Genomic DNA, 17,237 nt, shown 5'->3' with positions numbered 1-17,237 from the left:
GGTTATTTTTTAGTCTTTACTTATCCCAAATGGTGTGACTATGTATGGATTTTGCTGCAGGCATATTAACGTGTTTGATATGGGCCACTGACCTAGATCCTACCAAAGATTTCCCGAAATACACAATATACACACGTTTACCTTTTTAAAAATACAGAACGTTCTGAATTCCAAACTGTTTCTGGCCCCAAAGTTTCTAATAAAGAATTCTAGCTTTGTAGTAAGAATAACAGATTTTTTGTTAGATGTGAGTTTAAATCCTGATGAGGAATAAAGCCCTCTACCTCTTCTGTGGGTTGCTGCTGTTATTTTTGCTATTGTTTTTATTACTGTTTTAGTTCCAAATTGATATTTATATCTACCTTTTTAACAAAATAATTAGGTAACATGTTGGTGTTAGGTGGTAAAATTATCTTATATTCAAGCATCCCATTGTTGCCAGCCAGGAAATGTAGTTCTTATTGTTGAATGGTGTCACTGTGACATAATGCTTAAACCGAGTTTCTAGGATTGTAATATGTAATAATATAAGATCACAAAAAGGAAAAACTAACCAAGGATCTTCCACATAATTAATAATGAATGAAATAAATTTTTTAACGTCACATTAAATTCTAACTGTTAGTATGGTAATTAATTTATGTTATTAGTTGCTATTGAGTTGTTTCCGACTCATAGCGATCCCATGTGTGCAGGGTAGAACTGCTCCATAGGATTTTCAAGGCTGTGTGACCTTTCGGAAGCAGATTGCCGGGCCTGTCTTCTAAGGTACCTCTGCGTGGGTTCAGACTGCCTAGCTCTCAGCTGGTGGTCAAGCACTTAATCATTTGTGCCACCCAGACTCCATAATTAATTGTTACTAATTATAAAATCATAACCTCGTAGAGATTTTTAAAGGCTAGCTGAAATGCCTCCTTCAAAGCTATCTTGATCTGCCTTAGCAGAGAAAGGGCTCCCCCAGGATTATTTTAAAATTTCTCTGCTGTGGCACTAACTACACTATATTGTATTTATTGTTTCCCACACTTTTTTGGCTTATATTTGATATTTAATACCGAGCTTTTAATAAATGCTCAATTAAATTTTTGAAGGAACAAATGAAGTTGAAGAAATTAAGAATCATCTAGTTCTTCCACACAAGTATCACTATACTCAAAACAACCCTTTTCAGTTTAAATTTTATTCTGTTACCTGTTTTTACAGAGTGTACAGTGCCTGGAAAGTAATAGGCATTCAGTAAATATTTGATGAATGAAATTTGAGTTGAACTTTACCTCCTTACATTTAATAGCTCTAGTTTGATTCCCTGAACTTAAAAAGGATGTACTTAAATCCCTTTTCCATTCCAGCTATCCTTCAAAAAGTATATCCTACTTTATACTATTTACTATAATGCATTCTGAAGATTTTGTAAAAGAATACGTTAACAAATCAACTGCATGTGTTTGGATATTGTCTTAGGCATCTAGTGCTGCTATAACAGAAATACCACATGTGGATGGCTTTAACAAAGAGAAGTTTATCGTCTCACAGTCGAGGATGCTAGAAGTCCGATTTCAGGGTACCAGGTCCAGGGGCAGGCTTTCTCTTTTTGCTGGCTCTGGAGGAGGGTCCTTGTCGTAAGTATTCTCTCGATCTGGGAGCATCTCAGCACAGGAACTTCAGGTCCAAAGGACGTGCTCTGCTCCCAGCCCTGCTTTCTTGGTGGTATAAGGTTCCCATGTGTCTGCTCATTTCTCTCTTTTATATCTCAAAAGAGATTGGCTTAAGATGCTGTCTAATCTTGTAGACCTCATCAGCATAGCTGCCACTAATCGATTTTACTACATCATAGTGATAGGATCTACAACACATAGGGAAATGACATTAGATGACAAAATGGTAGGCAGTCATACAAGGGAATCATGATCTAGCCAAGTTGACAGATATTTTGGGGGGATAAAATTCAATCCATGACAGATACATACTTCTATTTGTGCTAGTGTAAGTCTTGGTTCAAAGTTATTTGTTCTCTGTTGATAAAGTTCTAACAAATGGAGTAATTAAGAATTTTTTCAGTTGCTAGATATATTTAAATTATCTTTAAATCATTAGTTGAAAACCCAAGGTGATAATTTCAAATTCAGTTGCTGTTCTATGTTATCATTTTCTTATCCTTCCTGTTAGTAATAGGAAAAATAATGAAATTATTTTTGTCATACTCAATTTCATTGTAAGTAAATGGAAAACAAATGATGACTTTATACTGAATTAGTATATTTTAGTTCTTTCTAATAATATTAATAGTACTTTGTTGTTGTTTTAATCATCCTTGATCTGTTAAGTTACCCTTGATCACCTGTTCATCCTCAGGCTTGGGGCCTCACCACATCTGTGGGATGTGGCATAGTGATTTTTCAAAAGTGCAGTGGAGGATGGAATTCACTTCTCGTTCAACTCCCTATGAATTTTAATATTCGCCCCCCCTTCCATCCCTAATCATTTTTGTACATCACCAGAATATATGAGAATTTTGAGTTTTAAAATTAAGCATATAAAAATTAACATCTTAAAAGGCAGATTGTAATCATAGGAACACGTGATCGTCTTGAGCACATGGCATATATTTTTATGTACTTAAAAATTGGTTCTTTTGTCTGAATGGATTAGAACAAGGAGGTGTTTGCATTGGCGTTGAGGGTGTTTTCATTGCATGTTGATACAGATTCTTTCGTGTTGTGGGGGGCCAAGTAGTTCAGTTTAGATTAGTTGATAGGGTTATTACTAAGGTTGCTAAGAGACCCCAGCATCCTTTCTAGTAATTTGCCGAATCAGTTTCACATCTCTACTTTTACTTACCTGTGACTTTAAGAAATTCTTATAAATTAAAAGTCGAAGGTTATTAATAGAAATTTAAAACAAAACAGCCACCAATTTCTGAAACAAACAAAATTATTAAGGTGCATAAAAATGTAGATTAATAAGCAATAATCAGTTTTGACTGAGGTGCAGAGTATAGCAATATGGTAACAATACAGAAACTTGGAAGGTTTTAGTGTAGTGATAATATTCAGCAATGGTTAAAAAGAATGTTTTCCTCAAGTTGTAAAGCCTAGAATTTAGGCAATAATTTAATGTATTTTTAAGGATCAAGTTCAACATGTTATGGCGATGAAGACAGCAAGGATTTTTATACATTAATAAATATTATAATCATTTCAGGTACATCAGAGAGGAGTGGCACATGGTTGTCACTGTTAGTTGCCATCCAGTCGATTCTGACTCATGGTAACCCCATGTAACAGGGTAGAACTGTTCCACAGGGTTGGATTCTCTAGAGGAGCAGAACCAGGGAAGCATATATAGATATATAGAAAAATTTAGTTCAAGGAAATGGCTCACGCAATCATGAGGCAGTGGCTTACACAGTTGTGGGGGCTGGTAAGTCCCAAATCCTTGGGTCAGGTGGCAAGCCGAAGGCTTCTGCTCGTTCACGTAGTTACAGGGGCCAGCAGATCCAAAACCTGCAGGTCAGGCAGCAGGTTGAAGGCTTCTAGCATCCCAGGAACTGGAAGTCAAGCAATGAGAAGAGTACAGAATTGAAAAAGAGCTTTGGCAGAACATCTCTTTATGTAGTGGAGACAGGCACCATCCACAAGGAAACTCCCCTTTCAACTGATCGGCTGCTCACATCAGATCACAAAATGGAAGATGGTTACATAGTGTTAGCCAAACCACTGAGAGTCATAGCCTAGCCAAGCTGACACCTAGCATTAACCATCACAGGGTTTTCAAAGTGATGACGTTTCAGAAGCCAATCGCCAGGTTTTACCTTGAAGGCATCGCTGGGGAGGTTCGAACTGCCAATCTTTAGGCTAGTATTTGAGCACTTAAACGTTTGTGCCACCTGGAGATTTCCACACGTGATTAATCCCTCCTTATTGGTACAGTTAATCACTAATTTTGCAGTGTAATAGTAATAGTAGGCCTTTGAGGAAAGCTCTAATGTGAGTAAAACCTGCAGCAAATACCAGTGTAAATCAGTAATTTCAACTTTGTTATGGTTGTTCTGGTGGTTGTTTTTTTTCCTCTGAAAAGGAACTGGGGAAGCATGATTAATAAAGTCAACCCGCTAGATATAATTTTGTTTTTGATGGAAGTATTTCCTCATAAAATTTAATGGCCATGAATCTGATTGAAGAGATTATTTACCACAGCCAGACCTTCCACCAGAGAGGCGGTATAAAACAATTCCATTAGAATCCAGATGGCTAATCAGGAGGAATGTTATGGAACATTGTAGAAGAGGACTATGTGAAAAGTAAATTCAGGGCAGGTCTGTTATTTTGGTACTCTTACCTTCCCCTCCCCCAAAAAGCCAGTAAAAACAGTATAATCTTTTTATAGGCTTTAAAGCCTGTGCTTTTAATTGAATTGAATGTGAAACTACTTTATCATGAGGTTTTTCGGATAACCAATGCCCTGTTGCTTAGGAAGCAAAATAGATCTGACTTTCACCGAAAAAAAATGTTCTTATATCTAATAATTTTATGGTGAAGTACTTGAGAGTTTTTATCTGAATAAGGTAAATTAGACAATTTGAAAAATTCTTTTCCGAACAGGATCCTTTAAAGCCTTAGTACCTTGTGCACATAAAATTCATGGATGTATTCATATGTGTTTTATGTATGAACAGATGTAGTTATCAAATACTTATCGAGCAGCTGCTACTTGACAGAAGGTGTTTCAGGTATCGGAAATCCAGCAGCTAACAAAACAACTGATGCGTCTTCAAACAAATGAAGAGGACAGTATCTCAAATCTTCTTATATGCTAGCAAAGCGATAATAATGTACTTTCTTCCTATCTCAAAAAAGAGAGACAAGATTGCTGTCTTAGGTTGTGTACTATTATGTGATAGAGCTTTTTGCTTGCAGATTAATGACAGATTGAAAACATATATATCCCTGTCATTGCAAGCGTCTGAACACTCACACTCAGAAAATGCCCTGTGGTTTTCTTAGCTTGCTTAATGTTCGTTTCAAATGGAAGTGTTTCCCTCATCTTACTGTATTAAAATATATTCAGTGTCCCAACTTCCCCTGCTCTTTCCACCCCTCGTGTATCTTTACTCCATTGCTTTACATGTGTGTGTGCACATGTGTTTGTGCATGTCTGTCCATCGACCTTTCTGCTCTAGCTAGATTTTAAATCCCTTTAGGGAGTTTCCTTTTTTTCTGGGTATGGGTATCTTTGGTTTAGCATGGTGCTTTATATATACTAGCATTTAGTGCAAATATTGATCTCAAGCTACTGTCCTAAGATGGCTTAAATCCATAGCAATTTCTTTAAAATATATTCTACATTGAATTTTTTTTTTTTTTAAGCCTTGCATTTCTTGAAGGTTTGCTGTAGTTTTAAACTCGTTTATGGTTAAAATTAAACCTTTTCTTTTGTTAAGAAAATTTACATAGATTATGCTGATGTAAAACTTTATTGGACTTGTGTTCAAGAAGAGTTGTTTTTCATCTTCATGAACTATAGCTTTGTTGAGGGGGAAAAATCACCCTTTCCAGTCAGGCAGAACCACATAGCTAAATTAGTGTGGCCATACCTAACATCATCTTTTTTTTTCCTGATTAATCTGTTTCACTGTATTAAAATGTACCACTGAATAGGGCCTTAACAGGGACCGCTTTTCTTTGTTAGAATTCTTTCTTCTACCTTTTCTTCTCCAAAAGGTTTAAGCTAGATTTAATAATTTCCATTATAATTTTTTTTTTCCTATTAACTACTACAAAAAGAAACAGGAAAGTGGTCATTACAAGTTCCATTTTGTCTGAAGCCAGCGTTCTGTCTTCTGAAAGAGAGAATTTCAATAGCATATCTTTTCCATTGAATGAGTGTTATTTCCTTTGGAATAAGCATTGACCTCAATGGGTGTGACACCATGTTGGAAACAATTTATATCAATGACCAAAAAGTAAAAAGCAATCACAATATTTTGTAGAAGTAGATTTCAAACTTAGGTATTCATATTTTATTACCCACTGCCATCGAGTCGATTCCAACTCATAGCGACCCTATAGGACAGAGTACAACCGCCCCATAGAGTTTCCAAGGAGCGCCTGGCGGATTCAAACTGCCGACCTTTGATTAGCAGCTGTAGCTCTTAACCACTACGTCACCAGGTTTCCCATATTTTATTAGCGACTTACAAATATTTGGTCTTCTTCCTCAAACCTTTCAGTGGGAGTAACTTGTGGTTCCTGGTGACCCATTTTAGGTTTAGGTCTGAAGAATTATATATATAGAACTTTAATTTTTTTTTTTTTTTAGAACTTTAATTTTTAATGAATTAAATGAAGTGGGCCATGCAGAGTTTAATGTAATTATCAAGTAGTTGGAAAACTTTAAAATAATTCTCATTTTAGACTTTTGCTTGTCATGGTAGCAAACTTAAAAAATCTTGTGTACCAAATGTGCTTTTGTAGCGTCTCATACTTTTTTGAATGGGAGAGATGATGGATGAACGGATGGATGCTAATTATTATCCAAAAACGAAACCTGTTGCCGTCGAGTCTGTTCCAGCTCCTAGCTACCTGATGTGTTTATTTGTATTTTTATTGTTCTAATGTAAGAACATTCATTAATATCTTTGTATCCCAGACTGAGATGTTTTTCCTTTATAAAACTAAATGCTTCCTATGTTGTTTATTGTCTTTCTTTATATACTTACTCCTTATGCATATTGTAGTTTTTCAATACTTTTGCTAGAAACAAAGATTTAAAAAATTATATTAAAGAAAATCTGTCGTCGTAAAATAGCTAACTCTTAACTGACATGGTGAGAATGTACATTTTCTGTCTTTTAATAAATGCCAACAGGTTTTGGGTCCTGCTCCCAGGTGGTGTTCCTTCTTAGACAACTTGACAGAAGAATTAGAAGAGAATCCAGAAAGCACAGTTTATGATGATTATAAATTTGTCACCAAGAAAGACCTTGAAAATTTAGGTAAAAAAATTATGATAAAAATGTTAATAAAAGTAACGTATTTCTACTCTTTTTTTATTTTGGGGGTTTTGAATATTAAAAGTGGTTTATCCCTGTTTATCTGATTTTCCATATCTTCTCTTTTGCTAAATCAGATATTGTATGTACAATGTATCATCAAATTTATAATCTCTGTTTAAAGGTTCAGATAAATTCAATCTGCTAAAGCTTTTTTTGAATTTTAAATAAGTAATTTTTTTAGCACACTAGCTAGGTGTAGAAAAAATATTTTTCAAAAAAGCAGTGTTTTTTCAAGATACCTCAGAGACCACAAGCATATCCCTTCTGACTCCCTTTTAGGTTTTTTATAGTAGACCCAATCCAGAATTTAGAACCCATAGATTGAATCCTCAAATGTAATAGAACCTTAATAGTAACTTCAGGTTTAAAGGTCATAAACCAAGAAATGCCTTTTATTAGAATAGCAGAGGCTTATGTGTAGTGCTTACAGTGTGCCTGACAATATTTTAAGTGCTTTACATATAACTCATTCAATCCTCACAACCCTATGAAGTACATACTATTATGATTTCATTTCATGTATAAGGAAACTAAGTCAGAGAAAGATGAAAGTACTTGCCAAGGGTTTCATTGATAGTGAGGATTGGGGCTTAAACTCAGATGCCATGCATTTTACCTCAGCCATGCTAATCCCTCAGACCCAGAACCAAAAATCCATCCCTGTTGAGTTGATTCCTACTCATAGTGACCCTATAGGACAGAGTAGAACTGCTCTGTAGGGTTTCTAAGGCTGTAATCTTTATGGAAGAGAACTGCCATATTTTTCTTCCACAGAGTGGCTGGTGGGTTTGAGCCACCAACCTTTTATTTAGCAGCCAATACTTAACCACTGTGTCACTTGGTTAGTATGTTTATTTTGTTGAGGTAGACAGTTTAATATGTTTATTTTGGGTGAGGAAGACAGTTATAAAGATTGAGGGCTCCTTAACCCCTCAGAAGAGCACATTTATTTCAGTTGCCTCACACTAGCTTGTCCCCCACGTGTCTGTCAGTTTGTCATACTGTGGGGGCTTGCGTGTTGCTGTGATGCTGGAAGCTATGCCACCAGTGTTCAGATACCAGCAGAGTCACCCGTGGAAGACAGGTTTCAGCTGAGCTTCCAGACTAAGACAGGCTAGAAAGAAGGACCCGGCAGTCTACTTCGGAAAAGCATTAGCCAGTGAAAACCTTATGAATAGCAGCGGAACACTGTCTGGTATAGTGCTGGAAGATGAGCCCCCCAGGTTGGAAGGAAGGAGTACAACCAGAATGCTCCTTAGAAGCAAGGATGGCAAGACTGCATCTTCTGCAACAATGAGCTCAAGCATAACAACGATTGTAAGGATGGCGCAGGACCGGGCAGTGTTTCGTTCTGTTGTGCGTAGGATTGCTATGAGTTGGAACCGACTCGATAGCACCTAACAACAACAACAACAACGCTAGCTTGTATGATAAAGAGAGTGATTTTGATAATCTCGTTTTATTGTTGGGAAAGGACTGTATAGCTAATTATCGACAGTGGGAAAGTTAGAGGATTTACTCTACACAAGTCTAGGCAACTTAGTTGTCTTTGCAACAAACAGCAGCTAAATGTTTGAAGATTGTAGAATCATGTAACAAATAGATTAATAGGCTTTCAATTTTATTTTTAAATGTATCTTATAGCCTACTTAATCCAGGCCAGAATTATTTTCCACCAGTTACTACCAAATAGTTCTTTAAATTTTAATGTCTTAAAACAAAGAGAATTGTATTCCGCCTTTTTAAAAATGATTTATGAATGAAATAGAATCTTTCTACTGAAGTGACTACTTAAAAAATTCCAGTCTGGTTTTTACAGTATGACTGTCACACTCACCTACATTCTTAAATTGGAGGAAAAAGGTCATTGTTATTTTATAGACTTTTTTCAGCTGTTGTATTTAGTTCATTTTGGACACTATTCCAGTCTCTTTAATATGTTTATTTTGGGTGGGGAAGACAGTTAAAAAGATTGAGGTGTATTTTGTTAAAATGTCATCATACTGCCCATTTTTAAAGCAATGGAAATAAATATTCAGCACAATAACATCTGTGCTAGAAAGTGTTTTCATACATTATTAGTGTATTTTAATATTAAATGAGCCACTGATTATCATTTTTCAACAGATTTCCACATCATATAGAAAACCTTTTAAATAATTTATCTTAAAATTAGAAGCAAGGCTATATAATATTAACTTCCTTTATTTCCTAAGATTATTTATACTGATGCATTAGTGATATTGAATACTTGCAAGTTCATACTCTTCCCAGCCATGGCCTTCAGCAGACCTTCTAGTTTGGTATTTTACAAAATGTGTTCTGTGGAAAATTACATCTGCGTGGTTAGTGCAGTGGCTAATATCATGGACACTGGAGGTAATCTGACATTGGTTCATATCTCACCTCTACCACTTAATATCTGGCCAATTTACTTCATGAAGCCTCAATTTCCTCATCTGTAAAATGGGAACAATAATAGTACTTACCCATAGTGTTTTTAGAAATTAAGCAGATAATGCTTGAAAAGTACTCAGCACAGGGTCTAAACTTACTCTGTGGATGTTAACTATTATTTTTAGTAGATTTGTAGCAACTAAGAGTGGCAAATGCAGGATAAAAAAATTTATTTATTTATTTATTTTTTTTTAAGAGTGGCAAATGCTGGATTAAGCAAAGTTAAATCAGTTTCTCTGCTCTTGGTCTTCTTAGACCCTTTAATATCATAGTACATTGTGAATCTCCAGGAGGGGGAGGGAAGTATGAAACATTTCCTAAATCTCCTTGACCATAGAACCTTTTTTTTTCCTTAGAAGATCTCTTGGGACTAGCGTTCTGTGGAGCTAACTGTGAGAAATGCTGCTGCTGTCAGATTGTTTCGAATTAAATTGGCTTCATATGAAAAGCCTCCTGCTTGGCTTTCATTTATGAATTGGGATGGGAATAGTTCTTTGACATAAATATAAATTTTATAGGCTTAAAAGAGGAAGCAGAAATTATTGTTGCTGTCATTGATATGTGTATTTTATAATTTGGTAGTTAATCAGACCAGATACTCTGAGGACAGATTAGATAATAAGCACACATATGCAGGTACATAAATTTAGGTGGCTGTTTAGTGATGCATTTCATTAAGGTTCAGATCTCTGTCTTAGGGCTCCACTGTGGAAGTCCAAACCCTGTAGCTTTATTAAGCTAACAGATTCTAGGAAAGTATTTTTCTCACCAAGAATTTTATTTTATGAGATTATCCTAAATTTAATTTTGCCTTTTCATTTTCTTCTGTAATGGATACTATTTTGTACTACCATGTTATTTTGGCTGGTATCTAGTTTTCATGTCTGTGCGGATATCTGTTTCTAAAATTTGGAAATCGGGGTAATGTTTTCCTTGTAATCACTTTGTATTATACCAACTAGAGCTCTTTTTCACGTGGGTATATCATATGTGACTTTATTTTTATTGTTATATATATATATATATATATATATATATATATATATATATAACAAAAATCTGCCAATTCAGCAGTTTGATAATTTTTTAACATTGATTACATTCATCGTGGTGTGCAACCACTTCATGGTCGCTCTTTACGGTGAATATTCTCATAACATTTTCCTGTGTAAATATCTGCAATTAATAAAGTAATTGCTGTGAGGTAGGAGAGCCTCCTTATGTGACCACCACTGTCCCTACTTGACAGCGGAAAAGTTAGCAACCTGTTGTTGATCCCAAAAATTATTTTTATAATTGAACTGGTTTGTTAAACCTAGAAATCTGAAAACCATTAGTATAAGGAGCCTTTCTTTACTAGTCTGTGATAGTTCATAGAGACTTTTTAAAATAATTTTTATGCCTCATATTACATTTAAAATAAGTAAGGATGAGATGGTTGAAGTAGATTTAAAATTTTCCCTGTAGTTAATGAAGAAGATCGGTAATTCTAATCTTTTAACTTTTACTCAGAAGTGAAATCTTACTATAACCAAATTGTTATTCAAGAAAAACTGTTACATTTTAATAAAAATTTTGTAAGAACCTGCCTTCTTCTGATTAACTTTTCGTAGGGCTCACACATCTCATCGGATCACCTTTTCTCCGGGCATATATGCATGGATTTTTCATGGATATAAGGCTCTATCACAAGGTAAATACAGAACTGCAGTTATTATAGGTGATTATTGAGCAATCGATAGCTGTTTCTTCGTCGCTTACTTACATTTTCATAATAAATACTTAAGATTTTTAAGGGCTCTGTCCTTTGGCATAATAGTCATGGTGTAGATGAAACATGCTGCTGAACAGGGTTCTTTTATTTATTTTCCTTTTGAAAAGGTGAAAATGATGGTGAATCCATTTGCTTATGAAGAATATAGGAAAGATAAAATTCGACAGAAGATAGAAGAAACACGGGCACAGAGAGTTCAATTAAAGGTAAATACTGGACCCGCCTTTGAATTCCCCAGAGAAAAGTACTTAGTTGTTATTTTGTATATTGTACCAAAGAAATCAACTGTCTTTTTCTTAGTTTTCCGTCCTTAATTTACATCTTTCACTAAAAAACCAACCACTGCCGTGGAGTCGATTCTGACTCATTATCATTATGAACTCTATGCCGTTGTGGAAAATAATGCCAGGTAGAATGATATTGTCAGCTCTGCTAAGAAAATCTGGTTGTTTCCAAAAAAGTTTTTCGAGAGTTGAGGCTTCGTTAATACCCATTTCTTCCTGACATTTGGCAGTATCTTAGGCTATCTGAATCGTGGGAAGAGGTCATTAGATGTCAAGAAAGAGAAGCCACACAAGTCATTTTAATAGAATTTAATGTAAAGTTAACCAGGTACTGGAGAACTGAAAAGGCAGAGACACTAAGGCATCAGTAAGTGAGGTAATAACTGCAAGAAGCAGATAGCACTCCAGGCCTGGGGAACAGGAAGGAGGAAGGCCCCGAGGAGCTGATGCTGGGGCCCTTGAGGCTTCAGGAGGCGGTACTTGGGAAGGTTGCACAGCTGCAGACTAGAACCAGCCGCTGCTGCTGGAGCTCCCTGTAGCTGCCAGGGCGAAGAACTGTGCTGTCACAAAGCCACACAAGCAAGAATCAAACAGGAAAGAGCAAGCCTGACTTCCTCTTCCTGCCTTCCAGTTTTCTCTCTGGTACTCCCTATTGACTATATTTAATCACCAAATGATACAAATATTTATAATTGAACATTGGTAAAGAAAATTTTTTTTATTATAGATACACTATTTCAGCACAAAAAACTAGTGACTGTTCTGAAGTTGCCTTAATCTTTTACCCTTTTTCTACTTTCTTTGCTAACATTTTTAAAAAGTGATGAGTGTTTGTGTATTGGAAGGGGGAGACAAGATAGAGTATTTTTGCCCCAGCTGTTTACCGTGTTGTCAAAATTGTCAGACTCAGATCTGGAATTCCCTTTGGAAATTTGCCACCTGGGGAACAGGAAGTAGTACAGCTGATTCTCAGGTAGCATTTTAGCCATTCCCCGCAACTCTAGCCATGGCTACCATACCAGCCTGCTGGCCTCTTGCTAATCAGTTGTGGGTCATGGGCCCTTCATTGCTCATCTGCAAGCTGTCAGATACAGCTTCTCCCAGTTTGTTTCTCACTGTGCTGGAAAAAGATGGAGATGAGGGCAAGTGTTTCAACAGCAAGCTGATGTTTCTGTACCATCGGGCCCACCTGAAAACATGACTTATACCCACAGGATTGCCTACTCTGGGGTGGTGAAATTTTAAAATAAGAGTTCAGTGTCTTCTAGTTGTACAGTTACACTCCTTACAGAACTATTAACCTTTAAAACTATGATGTAGATATCTTAGTACACTTTTTTTTCCCCTCTGTACTAGAAATTGCCAAAAGTTAACAAAGAGCTGGCACTGAAGTTAATTGAGGAAGAGGAGGAGAAGCAGAAATCTACATGGAAAAAGAAAGTTAAGGTAAGATTTTATAAAACAGAAACTGTTGATAAATTGTTTCTACATTTTCTCAATAATAACTTGAATCTCTTTTTCCTGAAGGACCATAGTGGCTCAGTGGTAGAATTCTCACCTTCCATTTGGGAAGGACCATAGTGGCTCAGTGGTAGAATTCTCACCTTCCATGTGGGAAGGACCATAGTGGCTCAGTGGTAGAATTCTCACCTTCCATGTGGAAAGGACCATAGTGGCTCAGTGGTAGAATTCTCACCTTCCATGTGGAAACCTGGGTTTGATTTCTAGCCAGTGCACCACATGCACAGCCACCATCTGTCCGTCCATGGATGCTTCGTGTGCTGTGAGGATGCTAAAACCTGTTCCAAGTTGCAGCAGAGCTTCTAGACTAAGACTAGGAAGAAAGGCCTGACAAGGGTTTGCTTCCAAAAATCAGCCAGTGTAAACCCAATGGCTCACAATGCTTCAATCCGCAACTGATCATGGGGATAGCTCAGAATTGAGCAGTGTCTTGTTCTCTTATGCACGGGGTTGCCATGAGTCGGGGATCACCATGAGTCAGGAGCCAACTCAGAGGCAGCTAACAAAAAAAAAAAAAAAAAAGACAATAACAAGCAACAAATCTTTTTTATTAAGTTTCTTTGTACTTTAAACTTTTCCCCCTGCCTATAAGATATCATATGCTCTGGACTAAACGAAAAGCAAAGAAGTTTCCAGAATAAACTGAATGCTTCAAAGGCCAGTGTAGCAGGGGCGGGGGTTTGGGGACCATGGTTTCAGGGGACATCTAAGTCAGTTGGCATAATAAAATCTATTAAGAAAACATTCTGTATCCCACCTTGGAGAGAGGCATCTGGGGTCTTAAACGTTAGCAAGCGGCCACCTAAGATGCATCAGTTGGTCTTAGCCCACCTGGGTCAAAGGAGAATGAAGAACACCAAGGACACAAGGTAATTATGAGCCCAAGAGACAGAAAGGGCTGCATAAACCAGAAACTACATCAGCCTGAGACCAGAAGAGCTAGATGGTGCCCGGCTACAACCGATGACTGCTCTCACAGGGAACACAACAGAGAGAGAGAACCCCTGAGGGAGCAGGAGAGCAGTGGGATATAGACCCCAAATTCTCATAAAAAGACGAGACTTAATGGTCTGACTGAGACTAGAAGGACCCCGGTGATCATGGCCCCCAGTCCTTCTGTTGGCCCAGGACAGGAACCATTCCTAAAGCCAACTCTTCAACATGTATTGGACTGGACAATGGGATGGAGAGGGATGCTAGTGAGGAGTGAGCTTCTTGGATCAGGTGGACACTTGAGACTATGTTGGCATCTCCTCCCTGGAGGGGAAATGAGAGGGTAGAGGGGGTTAGAAGCTGGTGAAATGGACACAAAAAAGAGAGAGTGGAGGGAGGGAGCAGGCTGTCTCATTAGGGGGAGAGCAATTGGGAGTATGTAGCAAGGTGTATATAAAGGTTTTGTGTGAGAGACTGACTTGATTTGTAAACTTTCACTTAAAGCACAATAAAAATTTTTAAAAGATATGCTCAGTATGGCACCTTTGGAAACACCCATAATTCTTCTATCCAGAGAAAAGCACCGTTAGTATTTTAATGAATTTCCTTCCTGCCTTATTTCTCTGAAAATTACAATTCATGTTGTATACATAAAATACTTTCCTCAGTTCTAAAAATTAACGTTAGTTTCCCATTTCGTTAAAAATTCTTTGTAAATATTTTTAATGGCCACAACATTCTACCTTATGAATGTACTCAAATTTAATCTTTTATTGTTAAATATCTAGAATGTTTTTCTTTGTCCTTTTGCTTACAGTTCCAGAAGTAATTGATTTTTATTCAGACTTGACATTATTGGGAGTATGCATGCTTACATATAAATGCTACTTACCTTTTTTTTTTTTTTTTTAACTAATGTATAAGCAGCCAAAGATAAGTCATAAAATAAATAAGGGTTAGTGCTTCATTGAGCTGATATTGTCAAGACACAAAGAGATTTTTCTAACCTTTCCAGGTATATGGAGATTTCCTCTATCATCCCCAATCCTACTTTTTCATTTGCTTGCATCAGGAGGGGAGATAACCAAGCTTAGTTGTTTAGTAGAACGAGTTGTAAAAATCAGATCTCTTGGCAAGAGCCTGAGGACTCTGAGTATAGTTGCTGTCAAGTCAGCACCGACTCCTGGCAACCTTCTGTATAACAATGAAATGTAGCCCGATCCTGTGCCATCGTCATGATCTTTGATAGCTAGTTGTATCATCTTGAGTGATTCCTTCTGCTTCACTGAGTCAAGAGTTTTTCCATCTATAAAATGCAAAGATAGGGGCAGATAGCCCTCAAAGGGCATTTTTTTGTACTGTGATTGCTAAGTGCATTCAAACTCACTATTACCTTGTGTTACTCTCTGCTTCCTTATCCTCACTTCATTCCCTCATCCTGGTCTGTTACATTCTTTTATTATGTTATTTAAAGACCACTGGAAATCTTAACTTTTGGAAGCCTTCCTTAGTAAACAAATAGATGGCTTTTATATTTCCATTTTTATTATATGAATAATATACCAGTGTTTAAACTTATTATTTAAATTTATGTCTATGTTACAGCTTTGCACCTGCTTAATTTACATCAATGTATATAAATGCATATGTATATATTAAATTGTTCAAAATATAAGTGCTTCCTGCTACATTGACTTTCTCATTGGAGTTTTTACATTGATCTTGTTAGCCAACGCTAAGGATGATTGGGAAAGTGACTTTGCAGCTTCAAAACACTACAAGCTAAATTGAAGTGATTTTTTGGATTTATATGTGCTAACACTTCAGTAGAAGAGTAGAACTAATTTAGGCTGCAGGTGTATGCATTCCTGTCTATGTTTTATGCTTATGAGTTCTTATCGTTTGATTTAATATTATAGAGGGGAGGACACTTAAGTTAAAATTTAATTTTGATATTTTGTGCAGCATGGTATATGCCTTTTTTATAAGGCCCTTATGATTATAAAAATGTGAAAAGCCCCTCCCCCTTTTCTTTGGTATCGTTTTGTTGGGAGTTGGGGCAGCCAGATAAGATTCAGAATACAGGCAGGCCTCCTTTGCTTGGCAGTGCAGTACGATAAAAGTGTCTGTGCAAGCTGAAACCATGCAAAGCAGTCTCAGTTGTCCATTAGGAAAAATTACAGTTGTTCTGTACCTTTAAAAATGTTTGCCAAAGCATTAAAACCCTCATTATGAATGTATAAGGGAATGAAAAAATAGGGAAACTAACATCTCTGTAGTACACTGTAATTCAAAACGTTAGAAACAAACAAAATTAACAGAATATTTTATTTCTTTGTAAGAAATTAAGAGTAGTTTCTCCTTGTATAACTTAGGATGCTGACCAGGTGTCTTGTCTTTGCAGTGTTGTAGGTCCATTTTCAATCTAGACATCTGGCCGGCAATGCTGGCTACTTGCTGGGCCCTTTCAATCTAGAAACTCAGGTTCTTCAGTGCTGGGACATTTTCTTGGAGGAAAAAAAAAGTTTTAAATAGTATTTCCCTGCTGCCCTGGTTATTCGTTCATGTTTGAGGATGAGGGATTTAAAAAGCTGAGTGGAAGCTCTGAGATATGGGCAGCGTTCTTAAATCACTGTGTGGTGATCTGGGTGGACTCTATTTGGTGAAGTTTCAAGTATCAGTATCTCTTAGGTCCTTCTCTTACTTGGTCTGATTCTCCTGCAAGGAGGACAAAGGCACTGCTACCAGCATTCTGAGAATTGAGAACTGTGGGTCAAGAGTATGGGTGGGGCTGGATGGTATCTCAGTATTGAATGTGCAAGTATTAATTTCTTCTCCTTGTTCTCACTTTGCTGGTGTCCCCCGATCCAGGCATAACTTCTGCCTTCTCTAGAGAAGACACAGCTTTGCAGAGTTGGGGATGAGATTTTCAATAGACTTTGTGCCCTTTTTTTTTGTTTTCAATATTTTATTACTCTTGTTTCCTTTCACATCCTCCTCATCCTTACAAGTTGATGTCTTTTTTCCCTAAATCCTCTTTTTGTTGTTTCAGGAGAGATTAGGAGATGCTTTACTCAGAAGTCTGCACCAACTTTGTTTTATAGATATCACAGTGTTGGAAGAATTGTTCTAAGTGCCACGCACTCCTTCTATATATTACTGTTAGGACAAAATACTAGTAAGAAGCACCTTACTCAGGATGCTTCTTTGAGAT

At 36.8% G+C, this 17,237-nt stretch overlaps 1 protein-coding gene across 4 annotated transcripts in view; it reads left to right on the top strand.

Annotated features, from left to right (window-relative positions):
• The window catches only part of LOC100658574 (nucleolar protein 10), a 119,486-nt gene that overhangs the window by 77,057 nt on the left and 25,192 nt on the right, over positions 1–17,237 (top strand). For all 4 annotated transcript variants that reach the window (XR_775773.3, XM_023550426.2, XM_003411803.4 and 1 more), the window contains 4 exons: positions 6,868–6,994; positions 11,125–11,204; positions 11,393–11,491; positions 12,926–13,015. Coding sequence is in view for 3 of the 4 variants with exons in the window: in XM_023550426.2 (XP_023406194.2) it covers positions 6,868–6,994; positions 11,125–11,204; positions 11,393–11,491; positions 12,926–13,015 (396 nt within the window). In the remaining variant the exon portion in view is untranslated. The remainder of the gene's footprint in view (positions 1–6,867; positions 6,995–11,124; positions 11,205–11,392; positions 11,492–12,925; positions 13,016–17,237) is intronic.

This window comes from Loxodonta africana, chromosome 12 (assembly GCF_030014295.1).
Source record: "Loxodonta africana isolate mLoxAfr1 chromosome 12, mLoxAfr1.hap2, whole genome shotgun sequence".
Taxonomy (NCBI): domain Eukaryota; kingdom Metazoa; phylum Chordata; class Mammalia; order Proboscidea; family Elephantidae; genus Loxodonta; species Loxodonta africana.
The sequence above is the reverse complement of the archived record's forward strand: the minus strand, read 5'-3'. Positions and strand labels throughout refer to the sequence as shown.